Consider the following 16,227-nt stretch of genomic DNA (forward strand, 5'->3'; position numbering starts at 1 on the left):
TTGCCCTTGAAATACATCTAAATGTGCATCTCTTACAATCCCTCTGCTTCATCCTAAACAGAACAAGGATATTCAAAATTACTTTACTAAAGCTGGCCGCTTGTGAGGATGAAATTACAAGACACTGCACCTGTTTTTATTCTGCTATTCAATTTGAATTACGCCTGAGCACCTTTCACTTTGTAAGTCTTTCAGAGGAAACTGTTTTTGTAAGGCAATAGCCTATTATATGCTAAGGCAGTAAATTCTAAAACAAATTAATACTTTCCAGTTTTGGATTCAGTTTATTATCTAATTGCACTCTCCTAAATATTTAAAAAAATTAAATGTACATTAAAATATACTTCACAAAAAATGCAAGATTTGTGAAACAGATGCATAGTCAGTCCTCAAAATGAAGACGACATACTAGGCTTGAACACCTTCTTCTGCTAAGAGGATATTAACCACACAATTTCTTCTGGCAATCATGCTGATTTAAGATGCCATTGATAGTGATTTAGAAAAGGTATTTGCAGTACAATACAGAGATAATCAAACCAAATAGTTAGAACTGGCTCAATATTCTACCTGGTTCTACTTTTCACTTTGCTGATGATTTCTCGTTTGCTCTTTGGAAAGCCATTTTTATCACTGTGCTTCACCTTTCTTCCGCATCTTACATATGGAAATATATGCATATTTCATAGAAGATCAGAAAAAGAATCATATATGATCAGGCCAGGTTGGATGGGGCTTTAAGCAACCTGATTTAGTGGAAGGGGGGAAGTAGATCATCTTTAAGCTCCCAACCAACCCAAACTATTCTATGACCCTATAAGCAATTTGACAGTTGATTGAGCCCACAAAAATGCAAAATATTAAATAACATTCTTTGCTTACATTTCAAGAGAAAAAAAAAATGTGCCAAAAAGCAACATTACATTTTTTTCTTTAGTGATGCATTAGATTTTCTGAGCTTGGCAGACCACATACTTCTTTTCTAGCAAGGGGCTCCCATTCTGATCCAAACTGTATGGCATGACAAATTTATTTTGTGCAGATGGGGCTGGACACCTGCACGTGCACAGTAAACCTAGCACATGAGGAAGCTACAAGACTTACTGCACGTGGACTAATGCCACATGCTTTCCTTTGGGCACCTAACATTGAATATACAAACAACTGTCATTCTGCACTTTCCCAATAGGGTAGAGTTTCCTTGGAAAGCCAAGTTTATCAAGAACTGTATCTGTGCAATACATCTAGTGGTTCTGCACAATAAATGTGCACACACAGGAGGCAAGGAAGCCAAACAACAAAAGAAGTAGAAATTCAGAAGTGAATGCTGTTACACACAGGACACTACAAGTGTATAGCTTGACACCCAAGCTATAACCCACTCTGAGTCTTGCTCCTGAAGGAAAAAATTTCAAGTCTGAGAAGGTGCCTGAGGAGCCACAAGGAAAGTGCAGGTTCAGCCTCCTTGTAATGGATCAGTCAGAACTAGTATCCCCTTATCTGGAAATTCCTTGCTTTCAGGAAGGCACACAACAGGATCAGGCATGGAAGGAAGGAGGAGGATGCACGAGGTAACTTCTGATTCAGGGAACCAAGAGTCAGAGAAACATTTAAGAAGGATCATCATCTGTTTAACCCTCCCCCCCAAAAAAATGTTACCCCAGCATACCTGAATTTGGCTCTCTCATGAACCCAAACATATTCCGGATCTTTCAGACTCAGTCGTGCAAGATCCTTCACAGATTTTGTTTGTGTTGCGGAAAAAAGCAAGGTCTGGCGTTTCTTAGGTAGGTTTTCTATGATTGCATTCATTGTATCAGCAAACCCCATGTCTAGAATTCTATCAGCTTCATCAAGAACTGAATTCAGAGATAGATTTGAGAAAAATCTGGTTTTAGCTTTTTTAATTTTTTTAAAAAACATAATCATACATTTAAATCCATATGGTACAAAAATCCACGCCTACTTAAAACTGCAGAGATTAACTTAATTATTGTATATGACAGGATTCTCTTTAGATATTCATGTACTCCATAAAATGTTTTTTAAAAAACTGCAATATAAGTCATAGCATTTCCCATAATCTATGCACCACAGCCCTCAGTTTCACATGCTGAAGCACAGAAGATCCACACTGCAAGTAAACAGTTCAGCAATTTGCAAATTAAAAAATTCCTGTTCTATTACTGAAACGAAGCATGGAATATTAAACAGTGCTGTACTATTCATGACAGAGCAAAACAGACTCTCCTGTACCTAAACTGAATTTACCATTGAAACAAAGGGAATAAAGAGGGTAGCACAGAGACAAATCTTTAAGAAAAGGGCCTACATTTAATGCAATTCTTGTCTAACTGCCATGAATTGTACTCAGTGTAGCAAGCATAATTTCACATTTTATCAGCTTCATTAGCTTCTTAATTACTTCTAAGTTCCTCAAGCTATGCTAAAGATTATGCACAATTCTTCAAGAGAGGCAAACCTTTTCATTACACTGAAATTTTTGTTCAGGTTGGAAGAATGAAAAGAAATATTAAAAGAAATGTTAACTATACTAACAAATCAATGAAAGGAACAGCACTCTGTCTTAAAATTCAAAGAAGAGTGTTTTCTAGAACTGGCCCAAAATACACACACTATAATGGACATTTCATGTAGTTAATTATCATGTTGGGAAAAACATGACAGCCATAGCCAGAAAGGAAAGGCCAGTATTAGCCAAGACAGATCTAAAGGATTATATGGGACACTACGTTTGATTTTGGGTTCCTTACTAACTCACCTATTTGTTCTTATCACGCTAAAGGAAGACACGCTCAGCAATCGCTTTGAGAGAAAGTACACACAAGAAAGGAGTTTCCTATTTTAAATTTGTCTGTGCAAACTTAAATGACATTTCATCTACATACCATGACTAGGATAAACTTTTTAACCAAGGAAGCGCTCCACACAATTATGAACCATTACAAAACGTTTTGGAGTACTTTCAAGTACTTGAAAAACTCACTCAACATTTGCAGATCAGATGCATAGAAATATGAAGTTTCATCCATGTGCTGTAGAAGCCGTCCTGGAGTGCAAATTAGCATATTTATTTGGTGGATTCTTTCAGACTCTTCTTTCAGATCCTGAAAAGGAATTAAACCAGTTTAGCTCTAGTTGTTCACACAAGAAGCCCAGCACCAGTGAGAGTCAGGCCAGCTTAACCTATTGATAGTTTTCAGAAAGAATAATCAAGGATCAGCCTTTGCTCTTTCTACATAAATATCACAATTTCTTCAGCATGCTCACACTTGTGACTTGAGCAGAAAGTACTCTGGAACAATCTAAATTCAGGATCATCCTGGAAGGCTTGGCAGGAAGGTTCATCTAGTCATTTAACCTGGAATGACTGTAAATATGCAAAAGCTTCAAAAGACAAAAGAGTGCACAGACAGGAAAACGAGTGTGTCATTGACAGATTCCCTTTAACTACTCTTCCCTGACTTTTCTCTTCTAGGGTTTCCTTCCTAAACTAGCACTTAATATAGCACTCATTTATGCTTCCATACAGCAGACTCCAAGACAGGACACACCTTTCCTCCAATGACAAGACCAGCTGAGAACTCATGATTCCTTCCCACTTTACGCAGAACTTTGAAGGTCTGATATGCCAGTTCCCGGGTAGGTGATATTATCAGAACTCCCAGTCCGTCAGCTGAAGTCCACTGATGGCGATACAGGAGTTCCAAAGCCTGAAAAAAATTACCATATTACCATTATAAAAATTTCAGAAGGAAAATATGTAACAACAACAAATTTGTAACAAAAACTGTCATAAAAAATTATAAAGCCACACAAATTAAAATAATGACCTAACGAAACATCAATATACATTTCACATTGTTTGATTATATATCAATTTTAACTGATGGTAATGATACTTGCTGTAGCAAAGTTCCCCAGTACTAATCTATGATAGATAGTAATGGGTGGTAAATCGTAAGCATTTTGCTGCACAATTAATCCTACTCTGCTAAATTCTGGAAATTAAGTCTTACTCATTTATACAAGAATAGAAATCACATGTAGAAAAACATGTAATAGGAGCGTATTTGCTCCTAAGATTTTGTGAGAACCAGAAACAGAATGAGCAACTAGAAGAAAATGAATTATTGCAGCTTTAATTCTGGTTATAGACTTGAAGCAGTACTACCCACACATCCTATATACAGAGCATTCCAACTAAAGTTGCCATACACCTCAGACCAGGATTATTCCTCCTCTTATGAATTCACACTGCAAAAACACTTAGCTAATCCTAACACAAAAATTTCATAGGTATGAATACTGGAAACATTCTGAAATACTGAAGGCCTGTTAAGCATCTTTGTACAATTTGTTTGTTTGTTTCATTCTTCATCTCTCCTACTCCACCCATCACTTTTGTCCCCTAAAACTGTTTAAAAATAAGGCTTGTAAAACATAGTACTTCTACTACTAGACTTACTAATTGAGCAATCTCGCTTTTGCTTCTCAGGTTCACAAGATGACCTTTGAAGCCACATACATTTTTTTAATCTTCAGCATAAAACATAAATCTTCTCAACTAGAGAGGGTATTCAAAACACCTACTACTGTTCTCACAGTTACTGACAGAATAGCCTCCAAAGAAATTTACACTCACACAAATGCAAGTAACATCTAAACAAAAAAAAAAAAATTATCATCAAAACAACATTTATTTTTCCATTTATCAAATCATAACATGATGGTGTTTGTATCCATTTATACATGCACTTTAAGCAAAAGTCTCAATTATATTTTCAACTTGAAGACATTAAATGCAGAGCATGACACTTTGATTCAAAGTCAAATGCATGTTATTCATGACGGCTTTTCATCCTGTTTTCCCACTTATATCTAGAAGTGAATTCTAAGGAATTCACAGAAGACAACAAGGAAATGGAAGTCTACAATCACTAATCTTAAGTTTGCTATATAAAGTCCTAATACTAAAATTTTAAAGGGGTGTAAACCATCTAAAAAAAGTCTAAGAAACTGAAGAAATTTTACCATTCTATTTCATACACTTAGTTTTTAAATTTTAAAAGAACTGGACAACAAGAGCTGCACCAGGAAAACAGATTCCTGAGAGAAAAACAAAGCACTTCCTAAATGACACAGTGTCTACTAATGTAAGGATCAAAATGGTATTTCTAAGTGTCAGAATATTCCTAGGGCCAAAAATACACTTCTTTCAGAACCTCAGGATGCTTTATAAAATTAGTATGGTGGCTTTCTCGGAACATCTAGATCACTTGAATTACAACTTTTCTCCCAGGATCTATTAACCTAAGCTGTTTGACATCCAGTATTTCCCAGATTAACTTGGTTTAAGTACAAATGGAAGGATGCAAGTTACTTACAGGAACAATAAAAGCCAAGGTTTTGCCTGATCCAGTCTTTGCAGCTCCAAGTACATCTTTGCCTTGTAAAGCCAAACCTATGGTTTGCCTCTGTATCTCCGTTACCACACGATACTGAGCTTCCTGCAATCCTAGTATTTGCAGTGTGGGAAGAGAAGAGAGAGTGCAGGAGAGGAAGAAAAAAAGACAACCAAACACTTTATTTTTGTCTTGTCCAGAGATGTATTCCTTCATTTAGAAAACACTGTACATGACAATACTTATCTAAAACTTAGTTTAAAGAAAAAAAAAATGTTCAGATGAAATTACTTTCCAAAAACTTTTGTACTCACCTTTTAGAGTTTTCTTTGACAATGGAAAATCTGAAAATCTTTTAATTTCACTTGCATTTATCTGAAACAAAGTAAGTTTTATCAGTGCTTATGATCATACAATGGAGAAATTAAATAGCATTCTTTAAGTTACTGAACTGCTACATATTTATGTTAACAGCATGACCAGATCCAAATTAGCTGGTCAAGCAATCTATACTAGTTTGACCTAAGCCAAATCGCTCTTCTACCAGAAACTGTTTATAACCATGCAGGCTAACAGCACAATTTAAAGCTCAGATCATCATGACATCACAGAACAATTCAGGCTGAAAGGGGCCTTAGGAGGCCTCTGCTCCAATCTCCTGCTCACAGCAGGTCCGCTCTGAAATCAGATCAGGCTGCTCAAGGCTTCATCCAGTCCAGTCTTGCAATCATTCAAGGGCAGACACTGGTCAGCCTCCCTGGGCAACCTGTGCTTCCGCCTGGCTGTCCCCATGGGGAAAAAGTGTTCCAAGCAGAGCCTCTCAGGTGTTAACTTCCATCTGCTGTCTCTCTGTGCTTCCATCCCGCACCATGTCCTCAGTGATCTCCCCAGGGGCACTGGGGGCTTCTGTAAGGTCCCCATCCCAACCCCAAAGCCATCTCTGCTACAGACTGACAAGCCCAGCTCCTCCAGCCTCTCCTCACAGAGCAAGTGCTCCAGCTCCCACCATTTCAGTGGCCCTCCACTGAACTTGATCCATTTATTAATGTCTTATTGAGGGGTCCAAACTGGATGCAGTATTCTTCAGGGGGAAAAAAAAAAAAAAAAAGTTAAAAATTACATTTTAAAAAGATACTGCAGTATGCAAGCAAGGTCTAAATTTTCTACAATGCAGCGTGACACAAGCCTGACATAACTTGCAACTAAACATTACGCTAAGCATTTCACATACATACAGTATCACCAAAAATCAGAACTTCTGTAGCCCCCAGATTTGGGCACCTAGAGTTGCAGCAATCCTGCATCTACCTGACTGGGACAAAAAGAGTCCACCTATGTCCTGAAGCTCACCAGATACACGAACCTCTAGCATTTGGTATACTTAATTTTTTTCAAGCTGTCCTACAGTGTACAAAACATACTAAAAAAGCAGTTCGGTGTTCTGACACCTACTAATTTACTTCTGTGTAAGCATCCACCTCTACAGCATACTTGAGAGCTGTTAATTACACATGCACACAAAAAAAACCCAAAACAACCAAAAGCATGTGTTTGAGTGCACTACAGAAATATGCAGAGGTCATGTAGAGATCTTAAGAAAAATGTAATACCTCCAAGTCTATTTTAGCAGATAGAAGATTATCAAAAGATGTAGACAGCTTCCACTGGCAAAGTTTACAACAACCAATAGCACCTGGACAGAAAAAAAACCACAGAACTCACAAAAAAAAAAAAAAAGACTACTGTATCTATAAAGCCTGAGCAGATGAAGAGGAAGGTAGACTACACAGCTTTGAATGCATACTGACTAGCATCCATAAACTGAGATTTCCAAATATCAAACTCAAAGCTTACACAACTCGTACATTTCTAATAGGTATAGTTTATTTCTAACAGACTGCTAAATAGAAATCTCTCAAAACAGGGACCAAGAAAAATAGTCCTCAGGCATTCCTGACAACTTGTGATAATTCCAGAGAAGGCCTCAAATGAGCAGCTACTGAGCTGTCAGATCAGCCTTATATCTACTTCAAGTACCAAGCCTTCTGCAGGCACTGCCTATTATAGAAAACTGAGGGTTTATACCTAGATAACACTACTCTCTTCAGCCTAGTTCTCTCCAGTAAAAAAAAAAAATGTCTGAATTTCATCTCTAGATAAAAGATAACAACACCCTCATTAAAACCCATTTTTGATATATTTCAAGACAAAGCTCTTGCAAGGTAGGCACTGTGTTCTAGTACAGCAATTAAACTTTTGCCAAACACTTACAAATCTTAAAGGTGAATTATTTTTATAAACCTACTGGTACTGAGAAGCACGAACTTTAAGCTAGAACATTTATGGGAGAGGGAAATACTCCTATCAGAAATCATCATTATTTTTTCAACTTTTACAAATTGGAATTTCTTACAAATATTGCCAAATTTATTTGATAATTTTGAAGATATTATATATCGTATGCAGCATTGCTTACTGGGCTAATTCTCAGTCATAATTTTGCATGTTAAAGGATCACAACTCAGAGATGGATTCAGTTTAATTTCAACCAAGAGACTGTCTGCACAGGAAAACAACGCCTACAGGAGGGAAAACTCTTACTAACATCAAAAAAGAATTCAAGCACATGTTAGGCTTTTGATGCTTGTCATTAGCACAACTGGATGGAAAAGAATGTTCATCAACAGCCTTACTGGATGGAAAAGAATGTTCATCAACAGCCTTACAGTTAGGCAACAAAGTTGCTGGATCAACACATCACTATGAACACATAACACAGAAAATGGTCCCAGGATTTGAACACACTGAAAATAACTTTCACATTTCCATCTATGCTGCCACACATTCGCCATCACGTGTCAACAAATGACAAGGAAAAAAATCAGTAACAAAGGATCTCTTCATTATTGTTCAATTTTGCCTTGTTTAATCTATCAATTGCAGTCATTCTTGCACTGGAAATTCTAAACAATATACTCTAGGAGGGAGGGCAAGACATGTAACTCTTGCAGCCAACAGCCATGCTACCCCTACTCCATCCATATGCGGGATGACAGAAGCACTTGAAGACCTAACCCATCCAGACTCTGCGTGCCAGAGACCCCAGCCACTGCCCCTCACAGACAGGAGCTTACGGAAGAGCTTTCAAATTCCCTAGTCCCAAAAAAGGGATCTGTCTCATGCAGAACTCACTGAAGACTCCTGAAGATCCAAGCACATGGCACCTCCTCACAATCCCCACTCCCACTATAAACAAGTCCAGGGTAATAGGGAAGAAATGCAGGAAACCCAGTGGAAAACCTTGTAAAGGACCAGAAAAGGAGATATGAAGGACTGAAGATAGAAAGCTAAGTGAGCATCCACCTGTATGTTCACAGGAAGGAGACTCCTGGAGCTAGAGAACAGCAAAACCACAGAAGAGGTGAGACTAGAAGTCCCCAAAACTAGCCCAATACAAACACATTTACCCAGGCTTCATTCTGATGGACACATGCCTGACCACTGCCAGTCTCTCTTCTTCAACCTCTATAAACACAAACACAAGTTCCCACTACTCACTCCTTACCCATGCTGCCCCAAGCTCAGCAAAGACACAGAATTATAACCCATGTCCCAGAATAGATGCACATGCAGACACGTACACTGGTGACACAGAAGCATCCGTACATGTTCAGATAGCCATATACACAGCAAATAAATGCAAGCATCTGTGGAAATAATTGACCCAACTCTTAAACACTTCCAGGGATGGGGACTCTACCGCTGCCCTGGGCAGCCCATTCTAACGCCTAACAAGCTGTTCTGTGAAGAAATGCTTCCTAATATCCAGTCTAAACCTTCCCTGGCACAATTTGAGGCCATTCCCTCCTGTCCTATCACTTACTACTTGGTTAAAGAGACTCATCCCCAGCTCTCTGCACCCTCCTTTCAGGGAGCTGTAGAGGGCGATGAGGTCTCCCCTCAGCCTCCTCTTCTCCAGACTAAACCCCCCCAGTTCCCTCAGCCGCTCCTCGTACGACCTGTGCTCCAGACCCTCCACCAGCTCCGTTGCCCTTCTCTGGACACGCTCGAGTCATTCAATGTCCTTTTTGTAGTGAGGGGCCCAAAACTGAACACAGGAATCGAGGGGCGGCCTCACCAGCGCCGAGTACAGGGGTCAGATCCCTTCCCTGTCCCTGCTGGCCACGCTATTGCTGACACAAGCCAGGATGCCATTGGCCTTCTTGGCCACCTGGGCACATTGCTGTCTCCTGTTCAGACAGCTGTCAATCAACATCCCCAGGTCCGGCTCTGACTGGCGATCAAATATACAGGATGCCTTACAGGGAAAAGTGACTGCATTTAAATATTACGCAAAATATTTTAGGCTAGGAGTAGAGGAACAGACTACTGTAGAAAATCAGAATGAGGACTATTTAAACTTAGAAGTCTGAGAATTTTACATCTACCCACCACAATCCAGATATACCACCCTAAAATTTATGATAAGGGAATACTGACCTCACTAAAGAAAAGCAGGGGTTACATCATTCCCTTAAAGAATGCAGTTTCAGTAACTCACTGCTTTTATGTTTCTCTTAAACCCGCGCTTATATACATCTATAAGCAACACAGTCATACCTCACTATCTGCCAAGGATACACTCCCGTAGAGTGGTATGATGGATAGCAAAGCAATATTTTCCCATATGAACTAAAGTAATAGATAGGGATGTGTGTACGGATTTAATACATGCATAGAGCATAAATACAGAAAAACTATATGGAGAACATATACACTGTGTATGGGGAGGACAAAGAGGCAAAGGCAGCATCAAGTGGAGAGTTCTCTGGTTTCCCAGAGATCATTTTTCAAAATATTTCTGCCACTTCATCTCCAAGACTGAATGGCCAAGACAAATCTTCTACTTCAAGCATTTTTGCTGCCATTAGATTTTTTTTTTCCATTGTCATCATCTTCCTCAAATGAATCCAGATCAACTAAGGGCAAATGGCAGATGAATAGAGGGCATCTTTGGCCACTCAGTCTCACAGATATAGAAGCTGCAATCCACTCCAAAAAGCCAGCATCTCCTCCAGTTGATGATTCTGGTGATCCTGATCCTGCCTCTCAATATACCCATGCCATATATATATAATTTCAGTACACAGGAGCAACATACTATTTAAGCTTCTGTACACGTCTACCATATTAGAAGAAAAGCTATCCACTGAACTCGACCACTTTATCTATGAGACTGCTGCACGGAGTATTAAATGACTAGCGAAAGGACTTCAAAACAAGAGAGAAAGAATAGCTAGATACTGCCACAGCACCCTAAAGTAACACAGCAGCCTAATTTACATATGGCATATCAAGTAAATGCAAGCTATTATCAAATCTAGAAACTACTAAGACCTGACAATATGCAAAATTAATTTCATTACAGATCTCCCTGTCTGTGTTCAAATACACAGAAATACAGAGCAATCTATTGTATATATACACTGCAATTTGGTATATAAACAATAAGCCCATTACCCTGAGAATTCACAAACTCTGTACACTGCTTCTGCCAGGTTGCTTTAACTCCGTTTCTCTCTCTTGCTCAGACATGCACCCTCCAGAGACCGTGCATAGGCAAATGGCAAAGTGTAGGTCATAACAAGCAGTCCAACAGTACTGTAGAAATGCAGGAAGTCTTTCATTCCACAGTGAAAGACACAAACCTACCAGAGATCATCCCCCTCAAAAATACTAACTTCTAACAATTTGAGTAATCTACTCCCACAGTTGGTATCTAAGTCCTCTATTTCTACAGTGAGTAGAAAGATATTACCAAAACAATTAACTCAAAATTTATCCAGCAAAATGTATTAATCATTTATGTAGTCACCATCTTAACTTTTATCAGAAAAATAATGAATGTTAAGTCCTCTTTCTTTTTTTCTTCCTTAAAAATAATCTGTGATTCAAAACAGTCATTTGACCATCTTTGGAAGTGCAATATTTGCTTTTAAACCAGTAAAGCCAATGGTTGTGTGAAGCTTCAGAATACTGCCTTGCTGAATCTTAACCAAAGGAACTATCACAACTTCTTCACGGTAAGAGATGTGTTTCCTCTATACCTCTTCTCATGACTTTCTGCTCAATCAAATTACAACCACCAGAAGGTCTCTACTATCAGCTCCGCTGAGTGCTGCGCAATCAAGTACAACTATTGTACCATGCTCCTCCCCAGCAGTAGCTCCAAACTCAGCAAAAGTTGACAGGACATAGAGCAACACCACAGGCTGAGCACATCTAAGCCGTTATTCACTATTACAGTACTTTTAGCTAATCAGAATGGTTCAAAAGCCGGCCATCTCCCAGAGGAATCCAGGGGATCTGGGTGACAAAAGCAACACCACTGACCCTGGCTTTAATATTCAAATACCTATTTTCTAACCTGAGGTTAAACAACATACCCTTCTAGTGTGATTCTCGCCTGCGAGGCATCTTCTATGGAGACAAAGCCGTCCCATCTCCAGCAGCCAGCCCCCCACGCTGCCTGCTCGAAGGGCCAGGCGCCACTGGTTACACCAGTTCCCACCACCTGCTTCAAGCTCCCCGTCACTGCGCTCGACCACCCGCTGCCCCCCCGAGGGTCTCGCTACCCCCGGCTCCAGGGCCTGCCCGCAGCCACCCCCACCACTGCCACGGGGACTGCGCTTACTGTCCCCTCCGCCTCTGTCTAGGGGGAGAAAAGGAATGGAGGGTCATCCCTGCCTCCTGGAGGTGAAAGCCCTTCTGCCTGACACTGAGCAGCGTCACCCAACAAACCCGTTACCTGCAGGCACCGCCAACAGTCAGAGAAGAGCCGTGCCAACCAGGGGGGCTCCCCACCCCTGCCCAGGACCCCCCCACCTCACAGATCCCCGCTGCCCTCCTCCTCACAGCCCTACCCACACCAGGAGAGGAGCCGCTTTTCCGCCCGCCGCCGGCCCGCCATGCCCACCCGCCGGGTGCCCTCCCGTCCCCGCCCCGCAAAGCCCCTCGCTCCCCGGCCCGGCCCGGCAGCACCAGCCGCCCGCCCCTGCCCTACCTCGGGGTAGCGCTGCACCAGGCGGCCGATGCCCTCCCGCTCCACCTGCCACTCGGGCCGCTTCCTCTCCTTGCGCTGCTGCCGCAGCCTCTTCGTCCGCCGCGTGTACTTCTTCTTCCAGCGCTCGAAGCTGCGCACCGGGTCCACGGCCGCCGGCCCGCCGCTGCCATCCCCGCCGGCGCGGCCCATGCTGCCCCCGCCGCCCCGCATGGGCCGCACACGGCCGCCGGGGCGGGGCCGGGCGCAGGCGGAGCGCGTCACCCGCCCGCGCCGCCGGGGGAGGGACCGGCCCGGCTCCGGCCTTCCCCCCCGGGGGAGGGCCGGCGGTTGCGCAAGAGTTCAAGAAAAATCACGCTTCGTCTAAAATAACCCAAAAAAATGATCTTGGCACAGCAGGCAGCTCTGTAATAGAGATTATAAAACGGGGGGAAAAATAAAAGCCCACAGAACAGAAAACAGTTAACACAGTTAACAGAAAAGGAGGATGTGCTTAGTACTGTCATAAATTTTGTCCCCTAAAATACAGTGTTGGAGGGGCAAGGGCATGAGTGCAGTGATAAGTCTGTTAATACTTTATTTGCTAATTCATTACAAGGGAAAAAAATGACAAATTTTTAAAATACTAAAAAGCAATTGAAAGAAATGGTGGGCTTTGCCTTTAAAATGCTGGATTTAAGCTCTGATGTGTATTTTGACCCTTCATAATACAGCTGTAGTACATCTTAATGGCCTTGGCTCAGAGCCTTGAACTATGCAAAGGGTTGGCAGACTATCACAGGAAAAACTACAAACAGAGAGAGTTGTTTTACACAGTGGTATAAGAGTGGTCTCTCTAAGAGGCACATATCTCTCCAAATAACTAGATTTAATCAAACCCCAAATTTATATTATGCTATTTTTACGTGTGCAGATTCTTAACCCCTCCCTGAAGGGAAGGTCTGCATGGCTCTGCGGTTGTTCGAAGGTCAGAAACCATTTGCTGAGTCAGTTTTAGCACTTCATCAGCACACAGAAACAAAACCAGGCTGCAGAGTTACTGTGTCTCATCAGAAAGAAAGAATTACAAACATATTTATGAAATGTCATAAGAAGGAAGTAAACACGTTGATGAGTGGAATAGTAAAAGACTCCCAAAATAATTACTGTCTCTGATGAGGGTTTAGAATTCCAGGAAGCTGAGGGAAAAGGGAGTGTCTCTTAATTAGCTTCACTTTTGCCATACATGGGTTGAATGTATCACTGAAGATGTTTTCCCTCCTCCCTGAGATCAAGGAAACCTGTGATCATAGAAATTTTCGTTTTCCCTTTAAAATATGTTAAGTTCCTCATTTCAGGAAGGGCTAGATAATCCCCATTCAATGTGCCCCAATGGGATCTCTCTTTCCCAGCACAGCTTTGAATGCAATGGTTTTCTCTAAGAGGTTTTTTGCTGTCAGGATGAATAAGGAAAGATACTGAAGGGTTTAGTCTTGAAACTTGTTTTTTTCCAGAAGTACCTGGTGAAAAACTATTTGCAGGAGATGCTGTTCCACCCCGCAGGATGTGCTTCTGGGGGTGGCACACCTTTCCCACAATTAGAGCACATGCACTTGACATGCAAAACAAGGTCCCAGTCTAACACAGACTGTCGCAGGTTTCAGCTGCCGCTTTAAGCGTATCTGTCTGCCTGTAATTGAAAAACAAACAAAAACCCTCCTGTGAAGAATTCCTGCTGTTGCAGCACTAGAGTAAGTTTAACCTTTTTGTAAATAAATCTACAGGTAAAAGTGTTGTGTTTGAACATGCTGTCTTTGCTCATCTGGTCTATGTTTTGCCTACAGGCTCATCTCTCTCATAGCAGAACAACAGCAGTGGTCTGTGAGTCACTATGGACATAAATCCTCAATGAAAAAAGTTATATGGAAAATAATACCTTGCTGTTCTATTTCTAAAACAACTTCTAATGCTGCTGTCATGAAAAACACTGTTAATTATGCTTATATGTTTCCAATGCTTTTTAATAATTTGCTCATTAGCCAAGAGGTTCATATACCAGGAAAGGAAAAACAGAAAGTCAAAAGCAGCCTGTGCCATGTCCCACAATAGAAGGTAAAATGCTGGAGAGCCTCTTGGCCCCATTCTGGAGGTCTAGGAGCCTGCAAAGGCCCAGGAGCCACCTTTCTGTTTTCTCTGCTGTCCTCTCACCCTCCAGGGGCTTGCCTGAGAAACAGCCAGTGGTTTGTAAAAGTTTCCCTTTTATACAGGAACAAATTATACAATGTTAAATTTGATTTATTTACAATGTGCAAGACTATGTCGGTTTTCTTGTTATAGTACTATCCCTAAAACTGTGGCAAAACCAGAGAGCCTTCTGAGTAATAAAGAGTGAGAGAGAGAAGAAAAATTTGTTTTGACGAGCTGACAAACAAATGATTCAAGCACGGTTGCTTACTTGCAATTTGGAGAAATGAAGGAAGGGAGTATGGCTATAACAATAAATGTAACAAGGCTCTATACAAGACCACAGAGAAGGCATCGGCCATTTTTTATTTTAAACAAGACATATTTCAGTAGTAGTCATTCTCCATAGATTTCACTCTTACAAATACTCAGTCTTTCCTACTCATAAGCACAAACATGTATGTGTCTAGGCAGGGTTCCATGGATTTCACTCTCATGCATACTTAGTCTTTCCTAGTCATAAGCACAAACATGTATGTGTGTGGGCAGGGTTAGTTATGGTGACAAGGAGGGCAAGGGGCATGTAGTATCAAGGGGCCTCAGCGCCTGACCAGCTTCAGGTGAGGCCTCCCCCTATACCCTGGCCCAGCTCCACCCTGCAGCTTCAGGCCATGACTGAGTTATGTCATTTGTCATGGTAGTCCCCAGCTCCGCCGCAGCCATGCCTGTCCTTGGTCATAAATGCCACTGGTTGGGACTCTGAGCTGCAGACTGGCTTCCTGGCTTGACCTAGGATCTGCTTTATCACTGAGGACCTGCCCCATCATCAACAGCTGTGTCTGACCCTGATTATGGCCACCAGACCTGGTCCTGATCCTTATCCTGACCCAAGAACTGATTTCCCAGCTTGACCTTGGATCTGCCTTATCACTACAGACCTGTCTGATGAGCTGCACTCTTGGTAGACACCAGCTGCCACCCATGAGCATGCCCAGCTCCCACTCAGGGGCTGTGTTACCAGACTTAGCTCCTGGCTTTTAGGGAGCAGTCAACTCTTGCTGTGCTCTAATGGTCAAGCCCTCATCACTTTTTCTGGATTCATCCTAAATGGTTGACAATGGTGCACAATCTTTGGTATCTCTTATATTTTCCCTTGACAAATCCTTGGGGCTACGAGGGCTATGAGTTGTACCACACTGCTGTTGCTCTGTATCTCTGTTGGGATTTCTTCACATCATGGACTTAGTACAGTTGTCCTTACACCAAAATTCTGCCAGTTCTCCATTCCTACCTATATTTTTTCTTGCGTTTTCTTAATCTCTTTACTTGCTGCATGTGCATCACTCCCTGCACTCCTGCTGTGCCATTTCTTCTCGTACCTGATGCTGTTTCATAGGCTCTTGTTCACATGTCATGTACCCCATGTGCGGTTCTCTACAGGAATTTAAGATAACTAGAGGCTGATTTTATTTCATTTTTTAAAAAAGTAACATGGTGTGTGCTTAAGTTCAGCTTTGGAGTTTCCCTTAAATCTGTGACTGTTTTGTACTAATCTGTTTTCTTTGCATTTTCCCACAT

At 41.4% G+C, this 16,227-nt stretch overlaps 1 protein-coding gene across 3 annotated transcripts in view; it reads right to left on the reverse strand.

The window, feature by feature from the left end:
• Nucleotides 1-12,725, reverse strand: part of DDX10 (DEAD-box helicase 10) — a 188,439-nt gene extending 175,714 nt beyond the window's left edge. For all 3 annotated transcript variants that reach the window (XM_074932203.1, XM_074932196.1, XM_074932213.1), the window contains exons 1-6: nucleotides 12,490-12,725; nucleotides 5,741-5,801; nucleotides 5,409-5,539; nucleotides 3,576-3,734; nucleotides 3,008-3,128; nucleotides 1,670-1,859 (exon numbers count right to left, since the gene is read on the reverse strand). In XM_074932203.1, coding sequence (XP_074788304.1) covers nucleotides 1,670-1,859; nucleotides 3,008-3,128; nucleotides 3,576-3,734; nucleotides 5,409-5,539; nucleotides 5,741-5,801; nucleotides 12,490-12,699 — 872 coding nt within the window. In that variant the 5' untranslated portion in view covers nucleotides 12,700-12,725. The remainder of the gene's footprint in view (nucleotides 1-1,669; nucleotides 1,860-3,007; nucleotides 3,129-3,575; nucleotides 3,735-5,408; nucleotides 5,540-5,740; nucleotides 5,802-12,489) is intronic.
• Nucleotides 12,726-16,227: the final 3,502 nt, after the last annotated feature.

Source organism: Athene noctua, chromosome 1 (genome assembly GCF_965140245.1).
Source record: "Athene noctua chromosome 1, bAthNoc1.hap1.1, whole genome shotgun sequence".
Taxonomy (NCBI): domain Eukaryota; kingdom Metazoa; phylum Chordata; class Aves; order Strigiformes; family Strigidae; genus Athene; species Athene noctua.